Here is a 25,730-nt window from a genome sequence, read left to right on the forward strand (position 1 = left end):
ATGACACAATAATTACAGTTTTTGTTTAACCAGTAATGCCACTCAAAATACAGAGTATGCTACTTAAACCATGCTTACATAACTTGTCAGTATAAGAATTCAATTGAAAGCATCTTTACATATTATGTTAATGGATTGAGTAACTTTTGCTTATGTTTACTAATGCTGTCCTGTTTCTTGGTCCATTTTGAACAGCATAATTGTAAGGCCTGATAATATATAATATAAGGCACTGTTAATATTCGTTCTAAATATTTTACATATTCCAGTGCTGAAATTAAGACATGCTCATGAAGTGTTGAATTAATACACAGTATAAAGGCTACATCAGACTGCACACCCTAGAAAAACATTCACAAAACTTGCCATCTGTTTCACTAACCTCTTATACACAATCAGCAGATAATGTAGCAATCCAGAATTCTTTTAAAAGAACTTGAGCCTGGCAGATCAGACTTTTTCTGAAGACTTTATCTGAAATAGACTCCTAGAAATTGATAGGACATGCCTCTGGAATCCTTTCTCCTGCACACGTTTGAGCAGTTATCTTAATGTCCCTTGCGCGTGCCATTTTGCTAAAATTGCTACTGTGCCAAAGATATCACTTCTGCTTTCCTTGTTACAACTCTAGTATATATGTTGAAATCACATGAGAATTTCTCTAACATATTTTTCTGCATAAATGATTCTTCCAAATGAGTAAAATGATTCACTCTTTATTATTGGTAAATACTTGTGATTTGTTTTAAAGATCTTAACAATTGTAGGTTTTGTTTAAATTATCATTAGAGCTATAAAAATACACATGACATTTCAGAAAATATATATTTTTTATTCATGCGTTATGTTAAAATGCTAGATATAAATCCAGTAAATATAATATCAAAAGAGAATTTTGATAAGTGTTAGCAACATCAGTAACATTTGAAATTGGGAACAGACTTTAGATCGGATAGTGTTGATTAAAGATGGTACATGCATTTTCAATGCAGGGCCTAAATCAAGAAGACAAAGTCCTAATTCATTGGGGAATCAACAGGTGTTATTCACGTAAATCTATCCCGCAGCAGAGCTGGGTATTACTGGCCTAGATATCTTCTTCAGCACAAGAGCATTCCATGGAGGTCAGCTCTTGGCCTTTCTGTTATTTGTTTGCTGCCAATGGAGTATAAGATGTTTACTGCTTATGCTGATTCAAAGCTCAGCCCTGAAGATCAAGTTTAAAATAATGCAGAGGCTCTAGTTTCTCATTTTCATTAGGTAACCACATTGGCACGTGAAAGGCAATCCAGTGTTTTGGCAGAATTTAAAAAGCAGTTAAGATCCTCAAGCAGTCTTGGAGCCTGTACCTAGGTACCTGGCTATGTCTATGTTATTCCAATGATTGGGTGATAATCTTAACTGGTAAAATATTAATACTTAATAGCTGACTGAACACACCATAACTTTATCCCATTAATTATAACAGTAAAATGTGCCACTCAAAATATATGTGGAACCTTTGTCTACAATTTCCTAAACATACCCTTTCATTTGGTTGTGTTGTATATAATTCTAGAATTATTGAAAAATAAAACAAACATTCTGAATTCTTACATATGCTTTGTGTGTGTGTGTACTGTATGTGGGAAGCTTATAATCTTATCAAGATATTTTTTCAAAAAAGTGAAAAAAATACATTTTTGCAGACTTGTTGAGAATACAGTTCTGTAACCTAAGAACAGATGCTAAAGCAATATGAATGGATTATGGAGGGTTTTTAACTTTCTGAGATAATTTTCTGAAGTGATTAATATAGTTTAATTTCTTAAATGCCTACAGACAGAAAAACTCAGATTCCCACCATAAACTACAGCTTTTATGCATATAGTCTAAAATTATAAACCTTACCAGTGTACCACTCACCACTAAGAATTTTGTAATTAACTTGTCCTTTAGAATAGCATTTTAAGAGTGTTTTTCATGAACATCTCTTCACAAAGCTGTAATTTCCATTATGTAAACACTCTCCAGTCTATGTATATGCTAAATGTGCACACTAACTAATTTAGATACAGTGTTATCTTTAAAAATGAAATATACAGTAACCTCTTGAGTATAAGATATGTGTGTCATTGACCTGCTTTAAATCAAGTTCTATCAAGCAGGAAACAGTAACAAAAGGAAACTTACGAGGCATGATACCTTGATCTGCAAGCTGCTCACGTGTTCTCCTTTGCTGTAGCCTTAATTGAAGAACTGCAAAGTAAAAGGTAAAGTTATAAATGCAATTTGCTGTAGCAAGGTTGTCAGCAAGAATACCAAAACTATTACCTGAAATAAGGTCAAAATACAAGGCAGCATATAGTTTCAAGAACACATTCTTTCATTTCGACTACCATACATGGAGTAAACGCTTCTATACTGTACTTACGTTTTGCTGCATAAAGGCTATTTTATAGTTAATGTCTCTTAAAAATATGTTTCATAATGAAAAGCAGTAAACCAAACCCAACCACTCAAAAAAACATATCAGCAAAACAGTAACCAGACATGTTTTTATTTAAAAAAGAAAATTTAGCCCTACAGCTAAATTGCTTTCTTTAAGACCTTTAATTAGTAGGTGTTATACGTGCTTGTAAAACTACAATCACTTGTAAATTATGAAAAAGAGAATCAGCACCTGTTTCCATATGCAGATATAAAAAGGCAATGTTGTTATCAAAGATAGCAAATAACTTCCATTTTTTGCTCATATTGAAATCCAAGACGTGCCCGAAGAATGATGAATTGTAATAAGGAAAGCTGATCAAATTGGAAAGTAAAGAATAACTTTGATGTGACTGGCATTTAACAGCATCATGTAAATAGCTCTGGTGATATATAACTAAATTCTTCAGTCCTTCAGACCAGTCTTGATAACCTCAAGATAAACTCTCTGACCCATTCCAGAAGCATGTTTAGTCTCTCTCCTGTGTCCTGTAAGAAGGTGTTCCATTTTGTTTGATAAGCATCCCATGTTAGCGAACGAGGGGACAAAGACTTACTGGTTGTGAAGCAGGCTTTGGAAAAAGTCAAGAACAGTGTTATGCAAGATAAATCTTACTAAAGAGCAAAGGTTAAGCAATATCCTAGATGTGTGGACTCCGTTTGAAAGATGCTTTATCTTTTCAAAACACTGTGTTGTGCTCAGGGATTTACAAGAAAGATTCCTTGACTTCTTAGGCTTCAAGAAAGAATCTGTTGAGTTGCTGTCATATAAAAACATACAAAGAAAAAAAATGCAGGCTTACAAATATTTCTTGAAAACAGGATGTACAGCTATCATAAACACAGCTCCTGGCTTTTAAACAAACCTCCCTGCAGTGTGTGGTCTTATGGGGCGTGGGGACAATAAAAATGAATATTTGCCAGTCAATCACCCAGCTATACAACAAAGTGGATTCCTAGACATGTGATGTACAATCTCTTTGCTCAGTTATTAAACTCTGTTGAAAAGTTGTTTGCCAATTATTTCATCATGTTGATAATATGTGGTCTCCTAGTGTTTTAATGGACTGTGAAGTCACTGATTACAGTTTTCTTTAGCATACTGCTAGTTAATAGTTAGATTGATTTAGATTGCCCTGGTTCATCTTGCTCTGTGCTGGAAGCTAAGAGACAGGCATTTAATAACTTTTCCTCGCTAACAGTTTTAAATTTATGCATAAATCACATACTGCATTTCCTGCACCATTTGTTGGAATTCTGATTGTCTCAATGTCCAGATAAACTTGTGAATAATGTTACATGGCAAACTGAATATTTATGAAGTCAGACAATAGAAAGTATCACCACTTCAAACAAAGATTGAAGATTGAAATTAGCAGTTTAGCAATGTTACAATTGATTGATGAATGGTTTCAAAGTTCAATTTCACATAAGAACATTCCTGTACATTGCAGACTGTTCCAACTCTGGGATGGAAGCTTCTTGAAGCACCAGGAGAGTCCTGACTTGCTGTGCTGTCTAGGCTTGAGTATGGTGTGTATTGGAGAAGAGTCATAATTTTCAAACTGTTTTTGAGTCATGTTGGCGATCTTCTGGAAATGCCATGGCAGACAATATCAAAATTTCACAAAAGCTTGTCTGCAGGATGTAACAATTTGGACTATCAGAACAGAATTAATAATTTAATGCACCATCATTCTATTGAACTAAATAGTGAGGCAAATGATAAAGTAAAATTAATTTGTTGAAAATACTGATCCCTTACAAAACAGGATCAGTTAAGATAGAAACCTGATTAACTTTGCCTTTTTAATCTTTCAAATTGATGAGTCAATTGAGAACAAATTCTCATTTATAATGATGACCTGTAGTACCAGCTTTCTAAAGCAGAGCATTTGCTGCAGCACTCTAAATGAATTTCCTTGCTCAAGGAGACAACTGCAATGTGCTATCCAGAAACTGAACCCACGGCTTTCCACTTCACAGTGTAGAGCCCTAACCACTACTCCACACTTCTCCACTAAATTCCTAAATTAAGAAAAAATGCATTCTCATTATGTTGTTGAGTAGAAGAACTAATTTTTCTGTTTGTGTTAGTCTTATTCCCACTACATTTTAGAATATTTCAATTAGTTCTAACAATAATACAAATAAAGTAATACATAATACTGTATACAGTATATGATATAGAAGGAAACACAAAGTGGCTGACACTGTTACTCTGCACGATTTATTAGCAATTTAATTAGAAATCGCTCTTGCCTTTCAACATTTTTATTATTGTTATTTTTGTTATTGTTTGAGTCAAAATAAAATACGTATCTAGGCGGTTCCAAATCTTTTAAATGCAGTTCCACAATCAAATGTTTTGATAGAAGAAAAATGTTTGCAAAATTTAAATCTGTTGTTCTTCAAATAAAAAGTAATTTTATATACTTGTGCAATACAATGGTGTGTGGTACCTCTGTCAGCAACTGTAATACACTTTGCCTACCATCATGTTTGAAACGATTCAACCTCGACTAACTACTGCAAATAATATTGCACATATTTTTATCTTGTTTCTGCTGCAATATCTTCATATTTAGGCTTGAATTATTGACCCTTGCCAGTTATACACATCACCCAGCCGATGTGTGAAATGTGATAATTGCTAATATTTGATAACAATCTTGTAATATACTGTAAAAGATTGTTGCATAGGGAGTGGAGTGTGGCTCCCTAGCCACTGTCAGTCATGCAATGAACCTGTCTGAATGTATTGTAACCGCAGATGTGATACCACGAAACATGCACACCAAAGTGTCTGTAAACACTGTGACATTCTTCAGTATCTCAATTGCCACAGTATCCTTTCTAGCCTGAGGTGGTTGAAGCATTTTGGTTCAGTCATGATTAGTTCATATTTTCCCAGGTTTTTTGTACCCATAGTCACAAGTACAGTAAAACATAACCATCATCATCACCATCACATCCACATTTGTACTGTATGTCTGCAAAATATTTACTATAATCAGTATGATGTATTACAGGTACTGTACCATTTTACTGAGTTCATGGAAGCTGTAATAGGTTTGATGGGTACAGTATGTCAGTATGAGTATTACTCTTTCCCGCAATGGTGTTTCTTGGTTAATGATGACTGATTTTTGGCATTAGCAGTGTGGCATTAGGTAGATGTTCAGAACATGCAATTACAGGAGAATGTAATATGTCCTAAATTGCAGTTTCATATAATTTGATTTTTGTTTCTCACTAAGTTTTCCCTAATAAAGACTTAAGATGGAGGAGATCTTATTTTGGAAAGAAACAATATTTGGGAAGGACATCTGTTGTTGCTTAGAGTCTGCTGAACAAATGACCTAAAACCTTTTTCCTTCTGGAACCAAGTGTCGATAATGTGGCAAAAACACAGGGCACATAAACACACAGATGGATACACTAGGAGAAGTAAGGAATCAATTAATCAGTAATATAATCAAATAAACTTGTTCCAGGAATAGCTTAATTGTCTTAAACATATGCTGCAACTCTTAGTCTTGAGGGATATAGACTCCTCCTTACCCCCACATTGTAAAAATACTTAGGAAAGCTTTAAAGATTATTTTACTAACATATCAAATATTCATATTAAAGAAGGCTTTGTAAGCCATTAGTCCTTGAGGCTACTTCCTTCAAATAATGGAGCTTTGTGGCTCTCATATTCATTTTTTTAAAATTTGAAGGTTTACTAATATATGGAATTTTAGTAATACTTATACTAATAAACAGGGTATATCAACTTTAACTATCTTTAAGTTAATGCTTTGTTTAAATGTTCAAAATTAAATAATTTTATATTAGTATCAATTAATATGGACAATAGCCTAACAAAGCCAAATAATTGCTTCCTCTTTTGCTGGATGCAGAAAAATGCAAATGAAACACAACAGCTTGAATGCTGCTGTAAACTCACTCATCTTTCCATATCCATATATCTTTCTTATATAAAAAGACACTGATTAATAACTCAGTTTAGAACACATAATGGATCCATTATATTTCACTTATAGACTTGTTTTTAGCTTGTATATAAAAACAAGTATATCATCATTAATGTGCACCTTGGAACAATAGTGGGAACAATGGGACCATGCAGAAAATATGTAAAATATTGTAAAACAAATATATTGGTTATACCCACTCATTCTGAAAAAGCCATTTGTTTTTTATGCCTTGAACCGTACAGTAGCTACAAACCCCCGAGCTCAGCATGGGAGAATGAGGAAGTGAAGACAGACTCTTCCACCCTTCCCACCTTTCAGCCACTTGTCTTTTAACACATCACAGGCAACATTGCCCCTTATTGAAGGTTCCATGCGCATCCATCACCAACAGCACCACACACATGTGCAGTACTTGCACACGCCTGGGAGGCTGCAGAAGTTGTTGTATCACTGAAAACTGAGAGAGCGCACCTTACCCTAAGTAACATTTAGCAAAGTTCTGACACTGCTTAGGGAATCTCAGTCACAGTTTGCTAGTGACCTGACATAGAATCATACCTGTGACAACAGAGCTCAACATGTGCTTGACTGAGCACCTTTACTGGTTGAGCTGCTCAGCAGGTTCCACAAGCATGTTCTAATGAATAATGATTATGGACACTGTGATATAAGCGCCCCCTGGTGTGTAGTGTCTTTGGGAATGTATTACCATTGGTCCCATTTTAAGAGAGGCAGATCAAAGTTTTCAAAATCCAGTTGATAAACAAGCCATTAAACTTTATAATTATCCACATTCCACATTGGCACATACACTGTACGTAGAACGTTTTACACTGAATTTAATGCAGTTTAGTAAAGTGTAAATGAATGGTGGCTTATCTGAAGCTATACTACAGTATAGATCAGATTAGTGTTTGTTTCAGATCAGTATAGTATAATACAGATCAATGTTTGTTTTTTGTTTAGTAACGTTTTGTAAACTAATGGAGATAAGAATATTAGAATGGAGAAGAAGCTATGTGGCCAATCTAGCCCCTGACCTGAATCAAACAAGTGAACTAAACATTGCCATGTCTCCTGTACAGTTCTCCTCTCTACCAAGTTGTTTTGGACTTAGCAGGTTGGAGATGAGTCTGTCATCATGCACTATGAGGTCACAACTATACTGTGCACTACTAAACAGCAGTATGTAAACTGAAGCCTGAAGTGTTTTATTAGCATTACTGTATTTAAAAATAACTTGGAGACGAAGGCATTACAGTATTCATTTTATTAATTAAAATATTTGTCTTTTATGAGAATGGACATATCTGCATTTAATGGTTCTATAATAGTAGCCATCTACTACAGTATATAATATGCTTTTTTGCCTTGGTTGACTCAAAGGTGCAAATACTTGCAACTTTTGTATCTCAAAACTAAACTGAACTGGTAGTTGTGCTGGTTTGGGTCTGTGTTGGTGTAATCACAGGTTTCATGTCCCTCTGGATTGAATATCTCTCACAGCAATAAGAACCAGATGATTTACACGAATGCTTTATAAATAGCAACACCAGTTGTCTAGAGAACATATACTTGCCAAAAGGCTTTTATACAACACTGGCAGTTAGAGATGAACATAGCAACATGCTATGCAATAGGAAAATAAGAAATATCCTTGTATCCTTGTTCAAGACATACTTTATAACAATCAATGTCTTATTTGTAACAGAATCAAACATTATGATAGCATACATTAAAAATCAGTAGTTCATGTTCCTATCGACCATTAGCAAAGTACTGTAGGTCCACAAGACTGGAAATAAAAAAATACATTACTGGCCTTTGGCCTTGCCCTTTGATGTATCTCTGTCGTCCATGTAACTGTTGATGCTTCATTTCCCCTGACCAAAGCAACTGTTGCTTAAGGAGGCTGTGTACTGCCATTACCTCTGTGAGATACTGTAAAGTCAGGAATGCAGGTGGAGCTTGGGCAGAAGAAGATTAATTAAAATGCACAGCAATAGTACTTACAGGAAATCCATTCCTTGCCAATAACTGGATGTTGTTATTAAATATTGATTGAGTAATAGGTACTCTGCAGACAGAAATTTTGCAGTTAGTACGTGGAGGAGATGTAAATGTATCGTAAGAGCGATTCTGACATGGGATACTTTTGGGGGGTTTTCTTCTAGGTGCATGATTTCTAAAAGATCCATTGTTTAAATACCCGTTTTTTATGGTTATACATTGAAAATAGAATATTTTGCCTGATACCTTAACTTGTTAATGTCTGTAATAATATAGTAAACAGAGGATAGTGAATAAAATAGTAATTACTTTTTAGTTTTAATTATTAAGCTTGCCAGCCCAAAACCTTTGAACCTCCTACACTATTATGATGTACTCTGATTGTACTACACCACCAGCTTCAAAGATCACAAAACTTTCAGGGTATTACTCAGAGACTTCATATAAGAATTTGTTTGTTTTTGTTGATGTAGTGCCTCTGTTCTCACCTTTACTGCTACAGTTCTGCTACTATGGCAACCTCTTTCATGTAGATAATGGCCTTGTAGATTTCAGTGAAGGGTAACTTGTATTCGACTAAACTATGCCACATTTAATTAGTGCTCCTTTTGTCCTATCACCTATATGAGAACTGTACCCTGAAGCCTGCCTTAATTGCTGAGACAAAGCACTGGGTCTACAAAGTGGAGCTATCTCCTGTTCCATTTATCAGCTAAACAGCCTATTACATTGGGAGTTTCTGACAATCTGACTGTCTTTAGAATGTATTTAATTAAACTGAGAAGTTCCAAGGACTGTGTATTAAGACTTTAATGTCTCCACAATTTTACTATCTGTGGGGATTAAATTAAAACCTTCAAAGTGGGAGGAAAGAAAGTTTATGCATTTTCTTTCATCCACTAGTTTTAGGGAAACCTCTGGAATCCTGTGCTGTGATACTGATGTTTGTTTGTTTGATTTTAGGTTATTCAAAAGGATTTCTCAAATTTGGCACTCTACCCAATGCATGACATCAGCGGAAGATGTAAAGAGTCATGGGAAACTGACAGTTCACCACCAATCACCTGCCCATTGCTTTTGTAAACATGTCATCATTTTCACTGCCCGACATCTTCACTGAATAATGACTTATTGTCCTTCTATAAAAACAAAACACTGGAGTGAGCTGCAAAGACAACACCTACCTCTTTAAAAGAAGTTCATATTTAGTTTATCATTTCCCATGGAGAAAAAAGCTATTTTTGATTGTTATGCAGCATACAATAAGGACAAGTATTGTGAGGGGGATTAGCAATGGTGGTGGCCAGACAAGAGAGTACATTGAATTAATACCCGGGGCCTTTGCATCTGAGATTCTTGGTCAAAATCCAGCACAGTACACACGTGAGTGGAGTATAGTGCTCTTTATTATTCTTCAAAGTACACTAGCCCGAATTGGGAGAATGAGTGTTTAATATTCTATGTAACTTAACGGAATATTCACAGTACAGGAAGCAATGGAAATGGACTGACTGGCTGTTCAGCCATTAATAAAAAGCTCAGAGTTTAGAGACCTGAGCAAGGTAATTTAGGACAGATCACAATCTATTTATTGCACTGGCAGAGGGCTTCCTGTATGTAATCCAGAAGCTTTCTTATAAAGACTTTCTACAGAATTTCTCAAGTGCTACAGAGATATATCCGTATACAATCAATTAGCATTACATAACAAGAAGAGAGTAATTGGTAAAATGTGTATGTGGTACCAAACATACATCTGCAGTGTATTACTAGTTAAAATGTGTTTTAAGTAAAACAGAAGATTTAAACATTGCTTACCATGCCACATTTCTGACTGTGCACTCTTGCCAGTTTTGCTTCCTCTGAGGAAAGGATAATTTCCCATTGTTAGTTGTTCTAAACGAACTAAAGGAAAAGCTCAATTTCACTTTAAACTGTTTGTTAGTAATTACCATTTTGGAAAGTCTAAAAATTATCCAGCAGTTTGCAGGACACAAAATTAATATTGGTCTTGCAAGTACATGTTTGCTCTATTTGGCTGCATATGCAAGCATTTTCTTTCACCCTCTAAGGTTTCGTTGACTAATGACACTATTAAAGCTATGACCTTAAACCCTAATGGTGTTAATAGAATAGTTTTATATGCAGAGACATTATAATTTAATGGAAGTAAGAAATATTTATTTTGTTGTCATAAAAATACACAGTATTGCAAATATAGTGATTTCTCATCGAAATCGCTTAGACTGACTTGTTTAATATAGGTATAAATGGCTATCAGGTTTTATTTTCAGAAAGAAACACAGTGTGCACAGAGGTTGTTTAATTGCACACTTCCTTAACTGTATTCTCTCCCTGTCTTGTTTATTCTTCTAATAGGGTTTAACTTTTTAACATAACATTGATCAATCAGACAAAAAGGTTCCACTATAAATAGTGTGGAATTCAGTTACATTTTAACCAGAAAGGTGGCAGTATTGACCACGTCGACATTTTAAAAAATTGTATGAGTTGTATTAATTTGAGAAACTGTATGAAATGAATGGAGTTTAAAGGAGTTTGAAAAGAGTTTGTGCTGTTTTGACTCCAATAGGTATGAGTTGATTCAGATCTAGAATTTAAAGCCAGAGCCGTACACTGCAGATAACCCCTAACCTCTGTGTAAAGTCAAGCGGGCAAATGGTTGACAGTTTCCAAATATTATATAAGTTGCATTCAGAAAATAACAATCAAAATATACAGAAAATTACGGAAAAGATATAAGTAAAAAAAACATTTCCTGAAATATTTCACTTTTAAGATGGCATTGGAATGTTATTATATTAATAAGTGCTCAGTTTCAGAATGATTTAATGTTTTCTGTAAGTTACAATACCCATGAAAACACACACCTTTTCTTTTAGTGGGTGTAAAAAGAATTTTTAAATAACAATAGAATTTGGAAATGAGTAGATCCCTGTAATCCCTGTGTAGTAAATTCTCATTTTCACAACTGATTAACATTTTGAATTTTAGAATCAATTCTGTTAAGAACAAATTCTACACATTCTAAGATGCGCTTACTGAATAAAAAAGTATTATGATATGTAATCAGGATATACAAATAATACACTTTGTATATTATACATCCAAATTATTTTCATTTTGAGAATTGTGGTGTCTATAATAATTTCTTGGGCTAAACTCCTTACTAGTCAGCTCCACAGGACAGTAAATCATCCAGTAAACATGGATGATTTAAAAATGTACCAACTACATGGAATTCACATAAGAAAATAAATTACAAAACATAGAACACATTTTAAAGAAGTACATGAAATACTATCACTATTAAAGAAATATTATCACTCCAATTGAAGTGATCAACAACAAAAATCCAAGAAACTTAAATATTGCTTACCTGATCTGAACTTGCTGCGAATCAGCAAAGAGTGTTCTGAACCAAGAAGAGTCATGATGTTCTTGTTTTTTCAAATCCAAACGTCAAGAAAAAAAACAAACCTCACACTTCAAACCAATAGCTGGCTCCAAGGAGAGATAGAACAGAACTAGCAAAAGGTACTTCATTAAAAAAGGAAAAAATCAGCATGTGTCTTTAAATGTCTACACATTACTCGTTCCCTTGAGGTCCGTGCTTAGATTCAGTGAGCCAGCAAAAGTTGTGAAAGGTTTTGGTCCCATCTAGCACTGATCCTCCACAAGAGAGCAGATGATATTCCTGTGCTGGGAGGGTCTAAAAGAGTAAAGAGGTGCAGAGCCCTCCTACAGCTGAAAGTTTACTATCAGCGTAGTCCGTGCTGGAGGCTCCCCTGTCAAAACGTCTGCTCAGGACAGTCACGAAAGAGATGTGGGGCTTTGCTATCCAATCCCAGTCACTACAATCTGCATATCAGCCACTCCTAGGGCATGGCTGCTGATGGAAGGGCTCTGGAGTGAAAGTAAACAGAAGTCAGTAAGTCTCACTCCCTTAACTCTTTCACATCTAACGAAAAGGAACTCTTTATCTTCCCCAGAAAGGTTCTGACCTGGTTGAGTGGTGGATTTGATCAGCCGGGAACAGATAAACTAAGTCACTGTTCCTGATCATCTAAACAGATTTTTTACGAAATTGTACAGCGGTTATTTTCCTTATTTATGACTTCTTTGGATATATTTAAACTTAAACAGGGGAGCAAAATATTCATTCAAATTTTGTAAGCTTGCTATGGTTCTAATATCCAGAGTTGTAATAAAGTTAACAGATGCTTTCATTTAGTTTTCAGGAATGAATCTCAGTAAAATTCTGGTATTAAACAAGCAAAATTCCACCTCCCACGTATACATGCACGTGCATCTGTATTTTACACATATTATGTCATATTCGCTGGATGACTGTGAAGACATTACAATCACGTCATGCCAACTGTCTCTTGGATCGTGTAACATTTACCCCTGATAATCTCTCCAAATGTGACACATTTGTATGGAATTACATTTACAGCTTTTGTCCAAAGTTCTTTAGTAACTTGTGATCTTTCTTCACCTCTTGAGGAGTATTAAAATTACTGTTGATGTGTTTTAAAACATTGCATTGTTTTTTTGGGGGTACTGATAGTCAACACTGGCTTTGTCTGCCTTTTTAGGATGGTTTGAATGAGGTTTGCAGTTCTAAAACAATACTGGTATACATTCTAAACCTAATGGCTGTTCTATTTTACTGTATATTTCCACAAGTTGTAACAAGTTATGCACATATCACTGAACTTGACTGTTTGACTGCAGTTGTTTCACTGATTTGACTGATTTTTCTTTTTTAAATCCTCTGCTCACTGATGAAGTGGTTTTGTCTAACAGCTGGGAATGCGCCAAGCAAGTGGTCACGATGTGTATAATGTCACCATTCCTTCTCGGCTGTCAGAGCCAAGACCCTCACTGATGACAGAACACAAAGACCAACCATTTCACCAAGTCTAAATGAAATCACCTCTCCAATCAACTTAATTTATGAAGCTGTCAGATACCCGATTCTCCCATCTTAGCTTTATGTTATTTTTATGATTGGCATTTGTATTCTTACACGTACTGTATAAAATGTTTATTCTGGACTTTTTGTTAGAGTACAACTAGACTACATTGTGTCATGTGTAGCTCTAAAGACAAAGCAAACAAAATAAAAATAAAACAAATGGCATCCAATGAATGGTCTAGCAGAAAATGAGTCCAGCCATATTCATTTAACTTGTCACAAGTTTGCCTAGCATGTATAGTAATACAGGTTGCCATATTGGTTATAATCAAGTATAGATAAAATGTCATAATGATATGATGTGTGTCTGTCATAAACTTGTGTTAATGGAGGCGAGATCATTTCACCAGAATAATAAAGAAGTTTAACTACTAAACTGAATAAGTTAGAATTAAAATCCTTGCCTGCTTAAGGTTCATATTTGAGTATTGCACATGAAATACTGGTGCTTGTTGTTAATAAAGTATTTTTTCAAAACTCCAATTATTAAAACAACAGTGAAAAACCTAAAAACTTAATAAGAGAAGTTGAGAGCGAATGTGAAGTCAGTATATTGAAATCAAATACTTTTGTATCATAATATTTTTGTTTCAAAGTACAAAAATTAAAAAGAAAATCAAGTGTCTGCACAGTTATGTTTTTTTATAAAAATAAACCGGTACTCATACATTTCAGGTCTTCAGCTAAACTTGTGAAGTTTTTATGAAGAATTCATTATATGTATATGTAGCTACTTCAAGATTATTAAAGTTTGTGAAGAACTGTATTTGAGCTGCTTCTTTCAGACTAACAAAGTAGGTTAAACATTAAAATCTCTGCTTTTCTCTTCATTTAACTACAGTACAGATTCTTTGAAGCACTGATTTCATGAATATCAAAAGGATTGAAAGGGACTAAAATACTTCATATTTCTCAATTCTTAAAGAATCTAGGGTGTTTTCCTTTGATGTGTAATGTTCTGAACTTTGTTGGAGGAATCTGGCGTTTTCCTACTCCAGAAGAACGAAATGGGAATTAATTATGAAGGGATCTGTGTTTATGAAGAATTCAGATCTTAACAGATAAATTCTATCTACCCTTAGACCTTATATTTTTATTGTGCTCCTTGTCCCTTTTAGTAGTTATCTGTATTATCCCTTTTATTCTTTTTGTTTTTGCAGTGATCATTCTCTTTATCAATGTCTCCAAAAAGCATGGAATTCAATTTATTCGCCTGTTGTTTCTAATTTTCTTGTTTCAAAGAGATCAAACAACTTAAATCTGCAAAAACGTAGGAAGAACTGACCACAGCCAGTGTTTAGGTAAGAAAAAAGCAAAAGGTAAGTAGAGCCAACAGACATCTAATACAGTAACGATTGTCTTAAAACATACTGTTATGTATGCTGTGCTGCTCATTCTTTGTTTCATGAAAAATGTGAAAAATAATGAGTAGATGATGTTAAATAATCAAAATCGGGAAGCAATGAGCAACTTGACAGTACAAACTATTAAAATGTTAAAAAGAAATCACAGGAATTATATAGTTTATTTTAATGTGAGAGTACATTAAAATAAAAGGTCATTTGATAATTTTAAACATTTGGTCTAAACAGTGTGAGAAATCTTTTTTCTTAACTTTTTTATTTAAAAAGACTTTTAACTATTTTTCATTGAGGTGGAACTAATGAATTGGGCTGAAAACATCTTGTTTCTAGTGGCTCTGGCTCCACCTCAAATATCAACAGCTTAGGTCTGATGACTGAGACAGTAAGAGAGTTGATGTTAACTGCAGTGCACTGTCTGGAGCCAGACATGCCAACAAAAGCAACAGTCCTCTGGAAAACCTGCAAGTAACAAACAGCTAACAATTGATTTGTCAGTGCGGTAATGCTGGAGGCAGACAGAGCAGCTGGTTTTTATCTGTCTGAAGCCTATTGGTTTCAGTTACAATGTTGCTTAAATTATAGCTCTTTGCTTACAGTTTGTATTCTGGTTGGCCCAAAGAACAGTCCACTTCTGCAGGTAAACACATTTTAACAATTTATAGTGGGCATAAAAGCTCGGAATCAAGCTCTTATAGATGTGCAGTTTTGATCCAGCTAACTGCTCACATTTAAATGTATTGCCAAAAGTTTTAATGAAATATATATTATGCACGTACACAGAATGTATTATTACTTTAACATTATTTTTTTTATTAGAACAGAAGTGCCTACTAATTGTGAGCTAGAAAAATGCAGAGCATAGAATGATATATTAAGAAATGTATTGCTAATGCTAGGTCCATAGTTAGGTAAACATAAAAGGGTTAATGTGCAGTTCCAAAGAATAAATATTGTACTCTATGATTCATCCAGTGATAATCAAGCCCATCAGTGCTATCAGAGAAGTAAGGGATTTTGCACACTGTTACTTTTTTATTTTGAATTGTGTTAAATAATGAAGTTAAGCTAAAAGGGCCACATGAGAGGATCGTTTAATAGCAGCTCATCAGGCATGGCTGGGACTTCATAAAGAACTTCTTAAAAAAAACAGAATCAAAACTGACAAGAGCAGTTTGAAGCCAAATCCTCACAGCTCCTTGGAGACATAGGGAACATTTACTTTGGTGTGAAAGTGTGAGATTTCCTTCAAGCTGGCAAAAGCAATCTGAATGGAATCCAAAATAAAAGAAGAATGAAATCACATAGGTTGACTCACATGGAATTCTAAAAGCACAGACTATTATTTATGCACTTGTGATGTTTACATCTGTGTAACTGATTTTGCTGTTTGCTTGTTCTTTAGGCCAATGCGTTCAGGGAAACAAAAATGCCTCAGTTATATAAAAAAATGATCAAAAATGATCCCCAAGGGCTGTCTCATTAATGCTCACTCTTAATTGACAATTATTATCGGTATTTTTGTAATGTTTCAGGCTCCATAATATTTCTGAAGCCACGCCAAATTTTAGTTTTATTTCATGTGCTGTTGATTGTTTATAGTATCACTTTCTGATGTTTTCACAACTGAATGGGGAAATGTGAAAGCACTTGTCCATGTTGGGCCAAATTTAATGTTTACAGCATGCTTAATGAAAGTATCATAAGCACAATTAAACTGTCCTGGAGCAGTCTGGGGGCAAAGTAATTAATCATTTGTCATGCAATTAATACACAATTTTCACAAACTTTTATATAATTTGTAACTCATTTTAACAGATCTTCTACATTATGTCATGATTCCCTCTCTGGATTTCAGAAATGCAATTGAGCATTGTATTAAGAGACACTAGGATGTAGTTGCTTCAGTTTTGTCTATCTTTATGTGAAATATAATGAAATCTGTGAAATGCTTTGTCCTGTACAAAACATAGAAACAATATTATAGATATTAATACATAAGCCATCAATAATTATTATTATTTGTGACTGGATATAAGTTCTCCTCAATTTACTTTACAATTAGTGTCTTTCATTGAACTTCAATTCTTACTCATGCATTCATGGATGCTGTATTTAGTATACTGGCAAATCATACTGGATATAAGTCAGTATTTTGAATAAGCTGTGAATTTCTGTGATTTTGAGCCATTTGCAATCATTGAAAAATTAATGCTGACCATGGCTATAAATACCAGGGACATAACTTTATGAGCCATTTTTGGAAGATAAAATCAAGTTAAATCATTTCCCATTATTGAAACTACTTCACAAACACAACAGCCACAAAGTATGGTTAATTTTCAGAGAGGTAAATTGGGTGAAGCAGTTTATTTTGGTTAGTTTGGCATGAAATCATTCTTACATACCCTTAACAGACTTGACTAAAATGTAGTCTATGTGCGCCTAATTTCTGTTGGTAGCCAGAAGTGTGAAAGTTTTCAAATAATGCTCGAAGTACACTTAAAAAAATATTCTACTGTACAGGAGTGGTTGACTGTTAAAATGTAAATATATTTTTCAACTTTATGCCTCTCTTTCATACTACATTTTAAGTAACATTTTTATTAATAATTTAAAAGGGCTTGGTATGGAACTGTCAAGACCTTAGTTAGTTTCAAGAATTAGTACAATTAGTACAAAAAGAAGAGTACAGAGACCTCTTCTTTAAAAGATACTGTATAATATACAATATAGCAATAATGTTTCTTTAAATATCTATCCGTCTTCAGTCTACATTTGGTGAGGGTTGAAATGTGATAAAATCTTAATAAAATTGAGAAGAAATTGTTCTTTTACATTCAATGTTCTGTAAATGCATTTTAAGGATTGATTGCTTGATAGATTTATACATACTGTATTAAACATTCACAAGGGATGTCATCTGCTGGAACAAACAGAATACATTGGGCTGATTAGGCCTCTCGGCTAGGACATTGTTTATGTCCCAGGTGGGATACTATTGCTATACACTTAAGCGAAATTGCTCCAGTACAATGTCTTACTCTACAATGTTTTGGAATTTGTATTAGAAAAAAAACATGATAAAAATAAGAACATCATTGTATCTCTTTGAGTTTTGAAAATGAACTTCCCACTAAAATGATTCCCTTTTCTAGTTTTTAATCAGCTATTCATATTAAATAGTAATTGTTTAAATAATCAATGTAAGCCTTTTACAATTTTCCTTTTTTGACTCCACAGAAGCTCACACACTTCTGTTCCAATCAGATCATAGTTAATTAGAAAAAAATATATAGTCCTAAAGGGCATTTAACATCAATATTGTGATAAATGTATCATAAAAAATAAATTACCTGAAAGAAAATCACAAAATTATGTCCATTTTAACACTGCAATTATTGTCAGGATTTCATTAAGTTATTAAATGAACATATTAAGTTTATCTGTCATGCTTGTGTGGATTCTGATTTTTTTCTTAAGACTATTTAAAATAAATTGAAATGTTTACGTAGTAACCCTAGGCAGAGCTGTACATATTTTCATGTGCATGATTTGGAATGAATATTTTCTGTTTTGTCAAGTTCTACAGTACGTCATTACAAGAAACTTAAGAGATTCCACCCTCTGGGCTCAAGAGTAAACTTTGTTTAATAGCAGCCAATCCCCTGTAAAGCGAGCACTATATATAACTTGTCAGTATGTTTCCTACTTCATAACATATAACTTAATCCCTTGTGGGTAGATTCTGCTAAGCAAAACCAGACCAGCCAGTTAGTTTTGTGTGTAACACAACATACAACATTTGTATTTCAATTTTTAAGGTATAAGAATAGCATAGAGAATACTTTTCAGTATGTTCCTATTTGAAATAAACAGCAGAGGGATAATCTGAATTCTTAAAGTTTAGGTCAAGAGTACCCTGAAACATATCACCCCATGTCCCTTCAACATGAGCTGTGGGATTCAACAGAGACTCTTAATGGCTCTGAATTGAACTGAAATTCTATTCTAAAAAATAATCTTATCATCTTCATGATTACTGCATTAATTTGTAACTGGACACATTCAGTTATATGTGATTTATTTCACATATTGCTGTATTTCCAATTTCTGCAATTAATTTGGTACAGTATACAATAATCAATGTGACCAAGTGACTCTGGAAAATGAGATTCATTATAAAAGGACATAGCTTTAGGCAAATGTGTGGACAGAAGCTGACATCTGTTATCTGGAGTTTTTTGGACATAGTTTGTAAAGCATCCATTTAAAGCAACAGATGATACAAAAACTATTTGCAATTGTCTGAAAGCACAGAAAATTCCTCAGTAATTACTCTGTATTTGGTAACAAAAGACCAGAAGATAGACTATTATTTTAAAATGATTTTGTAGTTGAGTATGATTTACAGTGACTGGGTGATGTTCTTGGGGAAAAAATCAGTAGTGTAATCTATAAAAACTATTGTGATACTTTATTGCTAAAAATAACCTTTAAGATAGGTCTTGCATTTTATGCCTTCAAAAAACTTAGACTTTAGAGTTTTGCTCCATTTGCAAATACCTGGAGAGTACACACAGACATCCCTTATAAGTGAGCACCTCAAACACATTACAGATGTCCAGTTTCACTATAATTATCAACCTTAATATATTGTAGTGCTTTCTGGGTCACGTGGGTATGTGCCCTCGCCCCTCCTGCCTCAGATCGTCCCTCCACCACTGGGTCTCGAACCCAGACCTCTGGCGTTACTCAACAGGGAACCACCCAGCTGAGCTAAAGGGAGATCTCCACTCAGTGCAACCTGAGGCAGGAGCAGCAGGGGCGCATACCCACGTGAACCCGAAAGCATTACAATATGAATCTGTCCTTACAGGGTTTCTGTTTTGATGCATACAGTATGTTTTCCATTTGAATGTGCTTGGGATCTGTAGAAAATAAATGTTTTAAAAATTGCAAAGGCTTAAGCTAGCAGCACATTATTGATAACTTTTCAGCTTCTACTTGTACCTTCTGTAGAAGTGCAGTTCACAAACTTTAATTTAAAAAATAAAAAAAAAACTAAATTATTTTGAGTCAGCTACTGCCAAAAATATTGAAAAGGAATGCTATGAACTTAATAAAGCTTACCAAAAAATCTTAGTATGTGTATTGTATTTAATGATGCAGGGCCTGAGTCCAGAGACATACAACATTAAATATTTTACCCAGAAAGTCACCTGGTTTCCTGGGTAACTGCATTACAGTGTGTCTACATCATGAGCCATGTAGCTAAAAACAATAGTCAAATCAGACTCCTAGTGTGCCTGCCATAGATATTTATTGCGGTAATAAGATATGTGATCATAAATGACCTTTTATTGATGTTAGTTATTAATACCTCTTATTTCTTTTTAAAGAATTATTGTAATTATCTGCTTTTTGCTTATTACATCATGCCTTTTGTTTGAATTAATGAATTTTTGTAGCAAAGTTGTTTGACTATCTAATATCGAAATAAGATATTTTAATTAAAATTGAGATGTAATTGGCTATAATTAAGACATGTTTTCTCTAGACTTTTAACAGCTTCCAGACTCTTTTTCTGTGACAGCTACAATGGCATTTATAAATATTACATAACCAGCAGAACCTTGTAATATCCAAAACTTTAGGGGTCCCGTAAGAACACGTACCCTGAGGTACTAACTAGCATATGCTAATGGTCTAATGTGCAAAGGAGCCATGCAAAGTGCTCAGCTCCTGTGCATTTGACTTTGAGCAACTTTTACACCTGGCACTGGTGCTATATGTTATGTTCTGTCTAATAAGCTTTCAGCATGAATTGCAAAGTGCAGTCCAGTGCACAGTGACAATTAAAGCGTCAAAACACTCAGTGACAGGTGTTAGTGTGAGAGTGAATTTTGACCAAAGAAAGGAAGGATGAATGTCTCATCCAGCTGCAGATTTAGACTTCATGTTGTGACTGTTTCTCTACTGCAAGCTGAGCTCATTTGTTTTTAATTATTATAAAATTACAACTGCATTTTGCTCCTATTTTGTTTCCATGAAAACTTTAACACCCAGAACACAAGTACACACCCTACGCATGCTGAACATCTATTGTATGTTCTAGCTTGATATTAATAATAATAATAATTATTATTATTATAATAATAATTGCTTACACTTATATAGCGCTTTTTTGGACACTCCACTCAAAGCGCTTTACAGGTAATGGGGACTCCCCTCCACCACCACCAATGTGCAGCATCCACCTGGAGTATACTAATATTAGTTGGTACTGTATACTGTAGTTATTTCCATGTTAGCTCTACTGCTTCAACTTTCTCCCAGCCTGTGATGCCACAGCTGCAATATAGGGGGTGTTTATTTTGAAAGAAAGCTTAAATCAGCTCTGTATCATTGTACATATATACTGTATACTATCTATGCAGAAAAGTAGTAAAATGATTTTTGCATTAGCACATATTCACATTTCACGATCCTGAAAAACTCCACATGCACTTACAATTATTTTATCTTTGTGTGCCAATATAGTTTTATGTATTTTATACAGAGCAATGGGTTTTGTATGTTCCCCATGTGTTAATGTGGGTTTCTGCCAGGGGATCCAGTTTACTCCCATCTTTCAAACACATGCTGGCTAGATTAACTGATGGGTCAAAATTGTCCTTGTGCTGTAGTTCTGCAAGACTGCCATCCTGTTTAGGGTCTCGTCCCACCTTGAATCATGTCCAAAATTACAGTGACTCTAGTTTCATCCATTATGCTTACCAAGAACAATCTGATTTCTGGATGTTAATAATAATATATATATATTGCTTACATGCACTGTATATATTTATTCACAGTGCAAATAAAAGGTGAAGTTTAAGAGTGTTTTTAACTTGTATGGAACGAATCATGCTTATCTTGTTTTAAAATCTAATTTGACTGAATGGAAAGGATAGTGGATCACATAATGTTACTGATATCCAAAGCTCCTGAGTTACATTTCTGCTGCCATTAAAAGATCTTAAATATCACTTATACTACTACTGTTTGATATAAGACAATGAAAACAATTTTTCAATGTAGTCCACTTCATCCTTAAAATTAGCTGGATAGTATAGATTAGTGTGTTTTTAATAAAATATACAATGTGAGCACTTAAGAATGGAAGTGTATCTTCATTTTAGTTGACAATTTCTTACAAAACATTGCGTTCAATATTTTCAGCTACCACAGAAACATCATTTAAGAGATGCAGGGATTGATATATTATATACTGTATACAGTATATTGAGAGCCATTAAAAGCACAACAAAGTACTGAAACCAATGAGTTCAAACAAAAGTTCCTCAGGAAAACTAAAAACTTAATTTATTATGAGGTTTTCAATTATCTTTAATTTAATCACAGTTTAATGCAGTTTAAAACACCTCCTGTATAAACCTGAGTATTATTCGTTTTGTACATCTAAAAAATGATTAACTTATTTTTCATTTATTGAATGTTTCTGAAATTAGGAGTACTCATTATATCCTGTGTATCTTGTAATCCCTCCCTATGCATAGAAAATAACAAGCCTACTGTATATCCCAAAATGAGCCATGAACAGTTTCTTGTCCATTGGTTGAGTGAAGTATTTATTTTCTTCCCAAGTAATCCATGGGAGAATGTTCTGATGCTGCGCATATAAATAAAATAAAAATAAAAGTTAATTTCTAGGGCAATTATGTTGATGTTTTTTTTTGTCACGATATGATTCAATATATATCTCCTGTTGAAATACACTGCTTTAGATGTGATACAGCATGTATATGATGATGAAAAAGGACCTAATTAAGAAATATATAAGATACCGACAAAAGATCGAATTTCTGCAATGGATGATGAATAGCAAACCTAATGTGTACAGTATAAATTAAAGTCTCGCTGGATTGCAAAAGAAAACACTTCATAGCTAGAATTAACAAAATTTGAAATGGGATGATATAGATTTCTGTAATCGAAAATCTCAAAATGATAACCCAGGACTTTTTCCTTGGCAATACATGCACAGTAAGAGTGGCCAGTTGCCACCCTTGGTGGTGGTGGGAGGGGGGAGTGAAGCTAGTCTTTGCCATCATGGCTGTCAGATAAAGCCACAGGCCACTTAGTTTGAAAGACAAGCAGCTGTGTGAACCTGCAGCTGCTCCAGGCTTTGCCCTCCCTGCTAGGGAAGGAACCACGTGAATGTCATTCCGCTGAAGTGTGACTGGTCTTTGACATTTCTAATTGCATTTGTCTTTCCAGATAGTTCATTTTCAAAGTCTTATCTCTATAGGAAAACTCTACTGTTCCGTATGAATTTTAAAAACAGTTGGAGCAACAAAACCAAAAGATTTTAAGCTGTACGAATACTTGTCTGTCATCTTACTGACTCAAACATTTTCAAACTGCCTTGTTGAAATGACCTATCATGTAGCACATTTATAATATCACATTGAAAAGTTCACACACTGTTTTTGTTAGTATCACTGGATGCCCCCTAGGCTCCACCTTTTAAGAAGGTTGAAATTTGTTTGATGGAAACAAATGTGACCACAGGAGTTAAGCATTGACTACAGCATTAAAACATGAAATTTTACCAGTAGGAAGAAATTCTCTTTCTGTTTAAATTTTCTGATGACATCTAAAATGTAAGGTGGTTTGTTTATTCAATTTGACTTTTTTTTTCAACATTCTTTATAGTAATTGTTTTTTCCTAATATCCTAAGCTGTCACCCCATCACATTCAAAGTTTTTGAAAGTTAAATAAATATACTGCAGACACATAAGAAATATTTTAACTTTGGTTCATTTTGGTTGTTATTGTTGGAAATGAATGAAACATTTGTTAATAAAATCAGATTTATTTTTTAAATGTAAAATATAGAATTAATCAGTCCTAGCATTAATTTTTATGTTGATTATAAAGGCAAAAATGCAGTGTTACTGACATAAAATCTACAACCACAACTGTTTGTAAATGGATTACTGTGTAATCTGTTGAATGTTTTAAAATTGAAAAAAAAAAATAATGGAACAACAACTGAAAATGTCTACTTCTAGAATTACTTAATCAGATCAACTTAAAATCTTGTGAAGCGCATTTCACCCTGACAGACCTGAAAGGTATAATGGAAAATAAATATTTAAAATTACCTCAATGTGGGGCTATGTAAATACAGCATTCTTAATTGCTACACCTAAATAGTGTGCACTAATCTGAAATTACTGTCACTGAAAGCAATAACAGTGTAATTCACATTACACTAGAATCTACTATACAGTATCTCCAGGTATAGTGACAAGTGATGTACTGTAGGATTCAATTTGCATTGCATTACCATGTACAGTATTTTTTAAATTTGGCATCATATGGAAGGTAGTGGCTGTCTAAATTATAATTTTACATAAATCATGCAAAATTAAAATTAAAAAATGGGTCACAGGGGAGCCAGGACCTATTCCAGCTGAACCCAAGACTCCAGTACTGTGACAGGAATGTGACAGAAATGCTAACTACTGTGTCACCTTGCTGCCAATTAAAATAAAAAAAATCTGTTATTTCAAATCAGATTAATTTTAGGTGCCATTTCCAGCGCTCTGGACTTGTAGCAGGAAGGTTGTGGGTTCAAATTCCAAAAGTGGCAGTGCTATTGTACCCTTAACCATAGAGCTTTTTGCAGATTAAGTAAATGTGCCCAACTATATAAATGGGTAGAATTGTAAGTCTCTTTGGATAAAAGCATCAACCAGATAAATAAATAAAAATGATTAGTTTTAAAACAGTTGAGATTAAATATAGGTTCATAGAAAATATATTTATTATAAAGGTTAATATACAAGCCTAAGCATTTAAATGTTGGTGTTGTATAAGAGCTGAATTGATTAGCAACTTCAGTCTTTGTTACTTGGCCACAGTTATCATGGATTGAGTGAAAGACCAGGTGGTTGTTTTCACACATGATACCAGTTGTTCTCTGATTTATTGTTCGGGGAAGCTGTATTTGAGCAGTCACATGACAATGAATTGAAGTGGCAGAAACCTGTGTTAATAAATGCCACTCAGAAAATAAATAATGTAAAAAATGATTATTTCTTTCTCATTGTTCAAGGTGGTCACTTTTCAGGTGAAAGCCCTAGTGCTGGAGTAATTCTATTTCTCTGTATGATGGGCTGCACAAAAGATGGCCTTTGGCTATTGACATTCAGAAGACATTTGTTGTTCTGGTGGTAACCTTTGCAGAACTTTCCATATGGTGTATTTTAACGAACACCAACATCTGTTAGTACAAAACCGGTTTGAGTCTGATAGCAAAATCACCATGGTTGACTCATGATGTAAGCAACTCTTCTTAGCAGTGAGGACAATGAAGTACTGAGATTAACTTGTGAAATCCCTTCCAGCATGACCTAAAACATGACGAAAGAGTAGCTTGGCCTTGTATGGACTACAGTAAACCTTAAAACTCCAATATTAGTGAAACATTTTTAAAAATATAAAAGGAAAACAACATTCTGTCTATGAAGCTGTAATTTAAATCCTGTTTTTTATTTACTTTATGGTGTTAATTACTTTTCTGCTCTACTATTGCCATTACAACCACCTGACATTTCTTGTTGTTGTGTTTTTGCATTGCTATCCAGTTATCCAACAGAATGATATACTCTGTGTCTTCTCAGAGGGGCTGCAGTGTTATGAGCCCTGCCTTTGATATCACTCTAACAGGTGTCAGCTGTCTAAGGAGCTGCCTTTGGGAGCTCAAATGTAGATTAAGGTTTGCCACGTCTTCTGTTTCCCTCAGATTAAAACACCTAATCCTACGTGTTGACAAGTGGGGCTGTCTAGTGGCTGTCTGTAGTGCATGTATATTGGTGGTGTTG

At 34.2% G+C, this 25,730-nt stretch overlaps 1 protein-coding gene across 9 annotated transcripts in view; it reads right to left on the reverse strand.

The window, feature by feature from the left end:
• The window catches only part of myocd (myocardin), a 157,591-nt gene that overhangs the window by 22,438 nt on the left and 109,423 nt on the right, over positions 1-25,730 (reverse strand). For 3 of the 9 annotated variants that reach the window (XM_015356681.2, XM_015356680.2, XM_015356687.2), the window contains exon 3: positions 2,173-2,238. In XM_015356681.2, coding sequence (XP_015212167.2) covers positions 2,173-2,238 — 66 coding nt within the window. Of the gene's footprint in view, positions 1-2,172; positions 2,239-2,662; positions 2,969-10,283; positions 10,328-11,865; positions 12,233-25,730 lie in introns of those variants that run through there. The other 6 variants (XM_015356688.2, XM_015356686.2, XM_015356685.2 and 3 more) reach the window with 6 other exon arrangements.

Source organism: Lepisosteus oculatus, chromosome 9, assembly GCF_040954835.1.
Source record: "Lepisosteus oculatus isolate fLepOcu1 chromosome 9, fLepOcu1.hap2, whole genome shotgun sequence".
NCBI classification, from domain to species: Eukaryota; Metazoa; Chordata; class Actinopteri; order Semionotiformes; family Lepisosteidae; genus Lepisosteus; species Lepisosteus oculatus.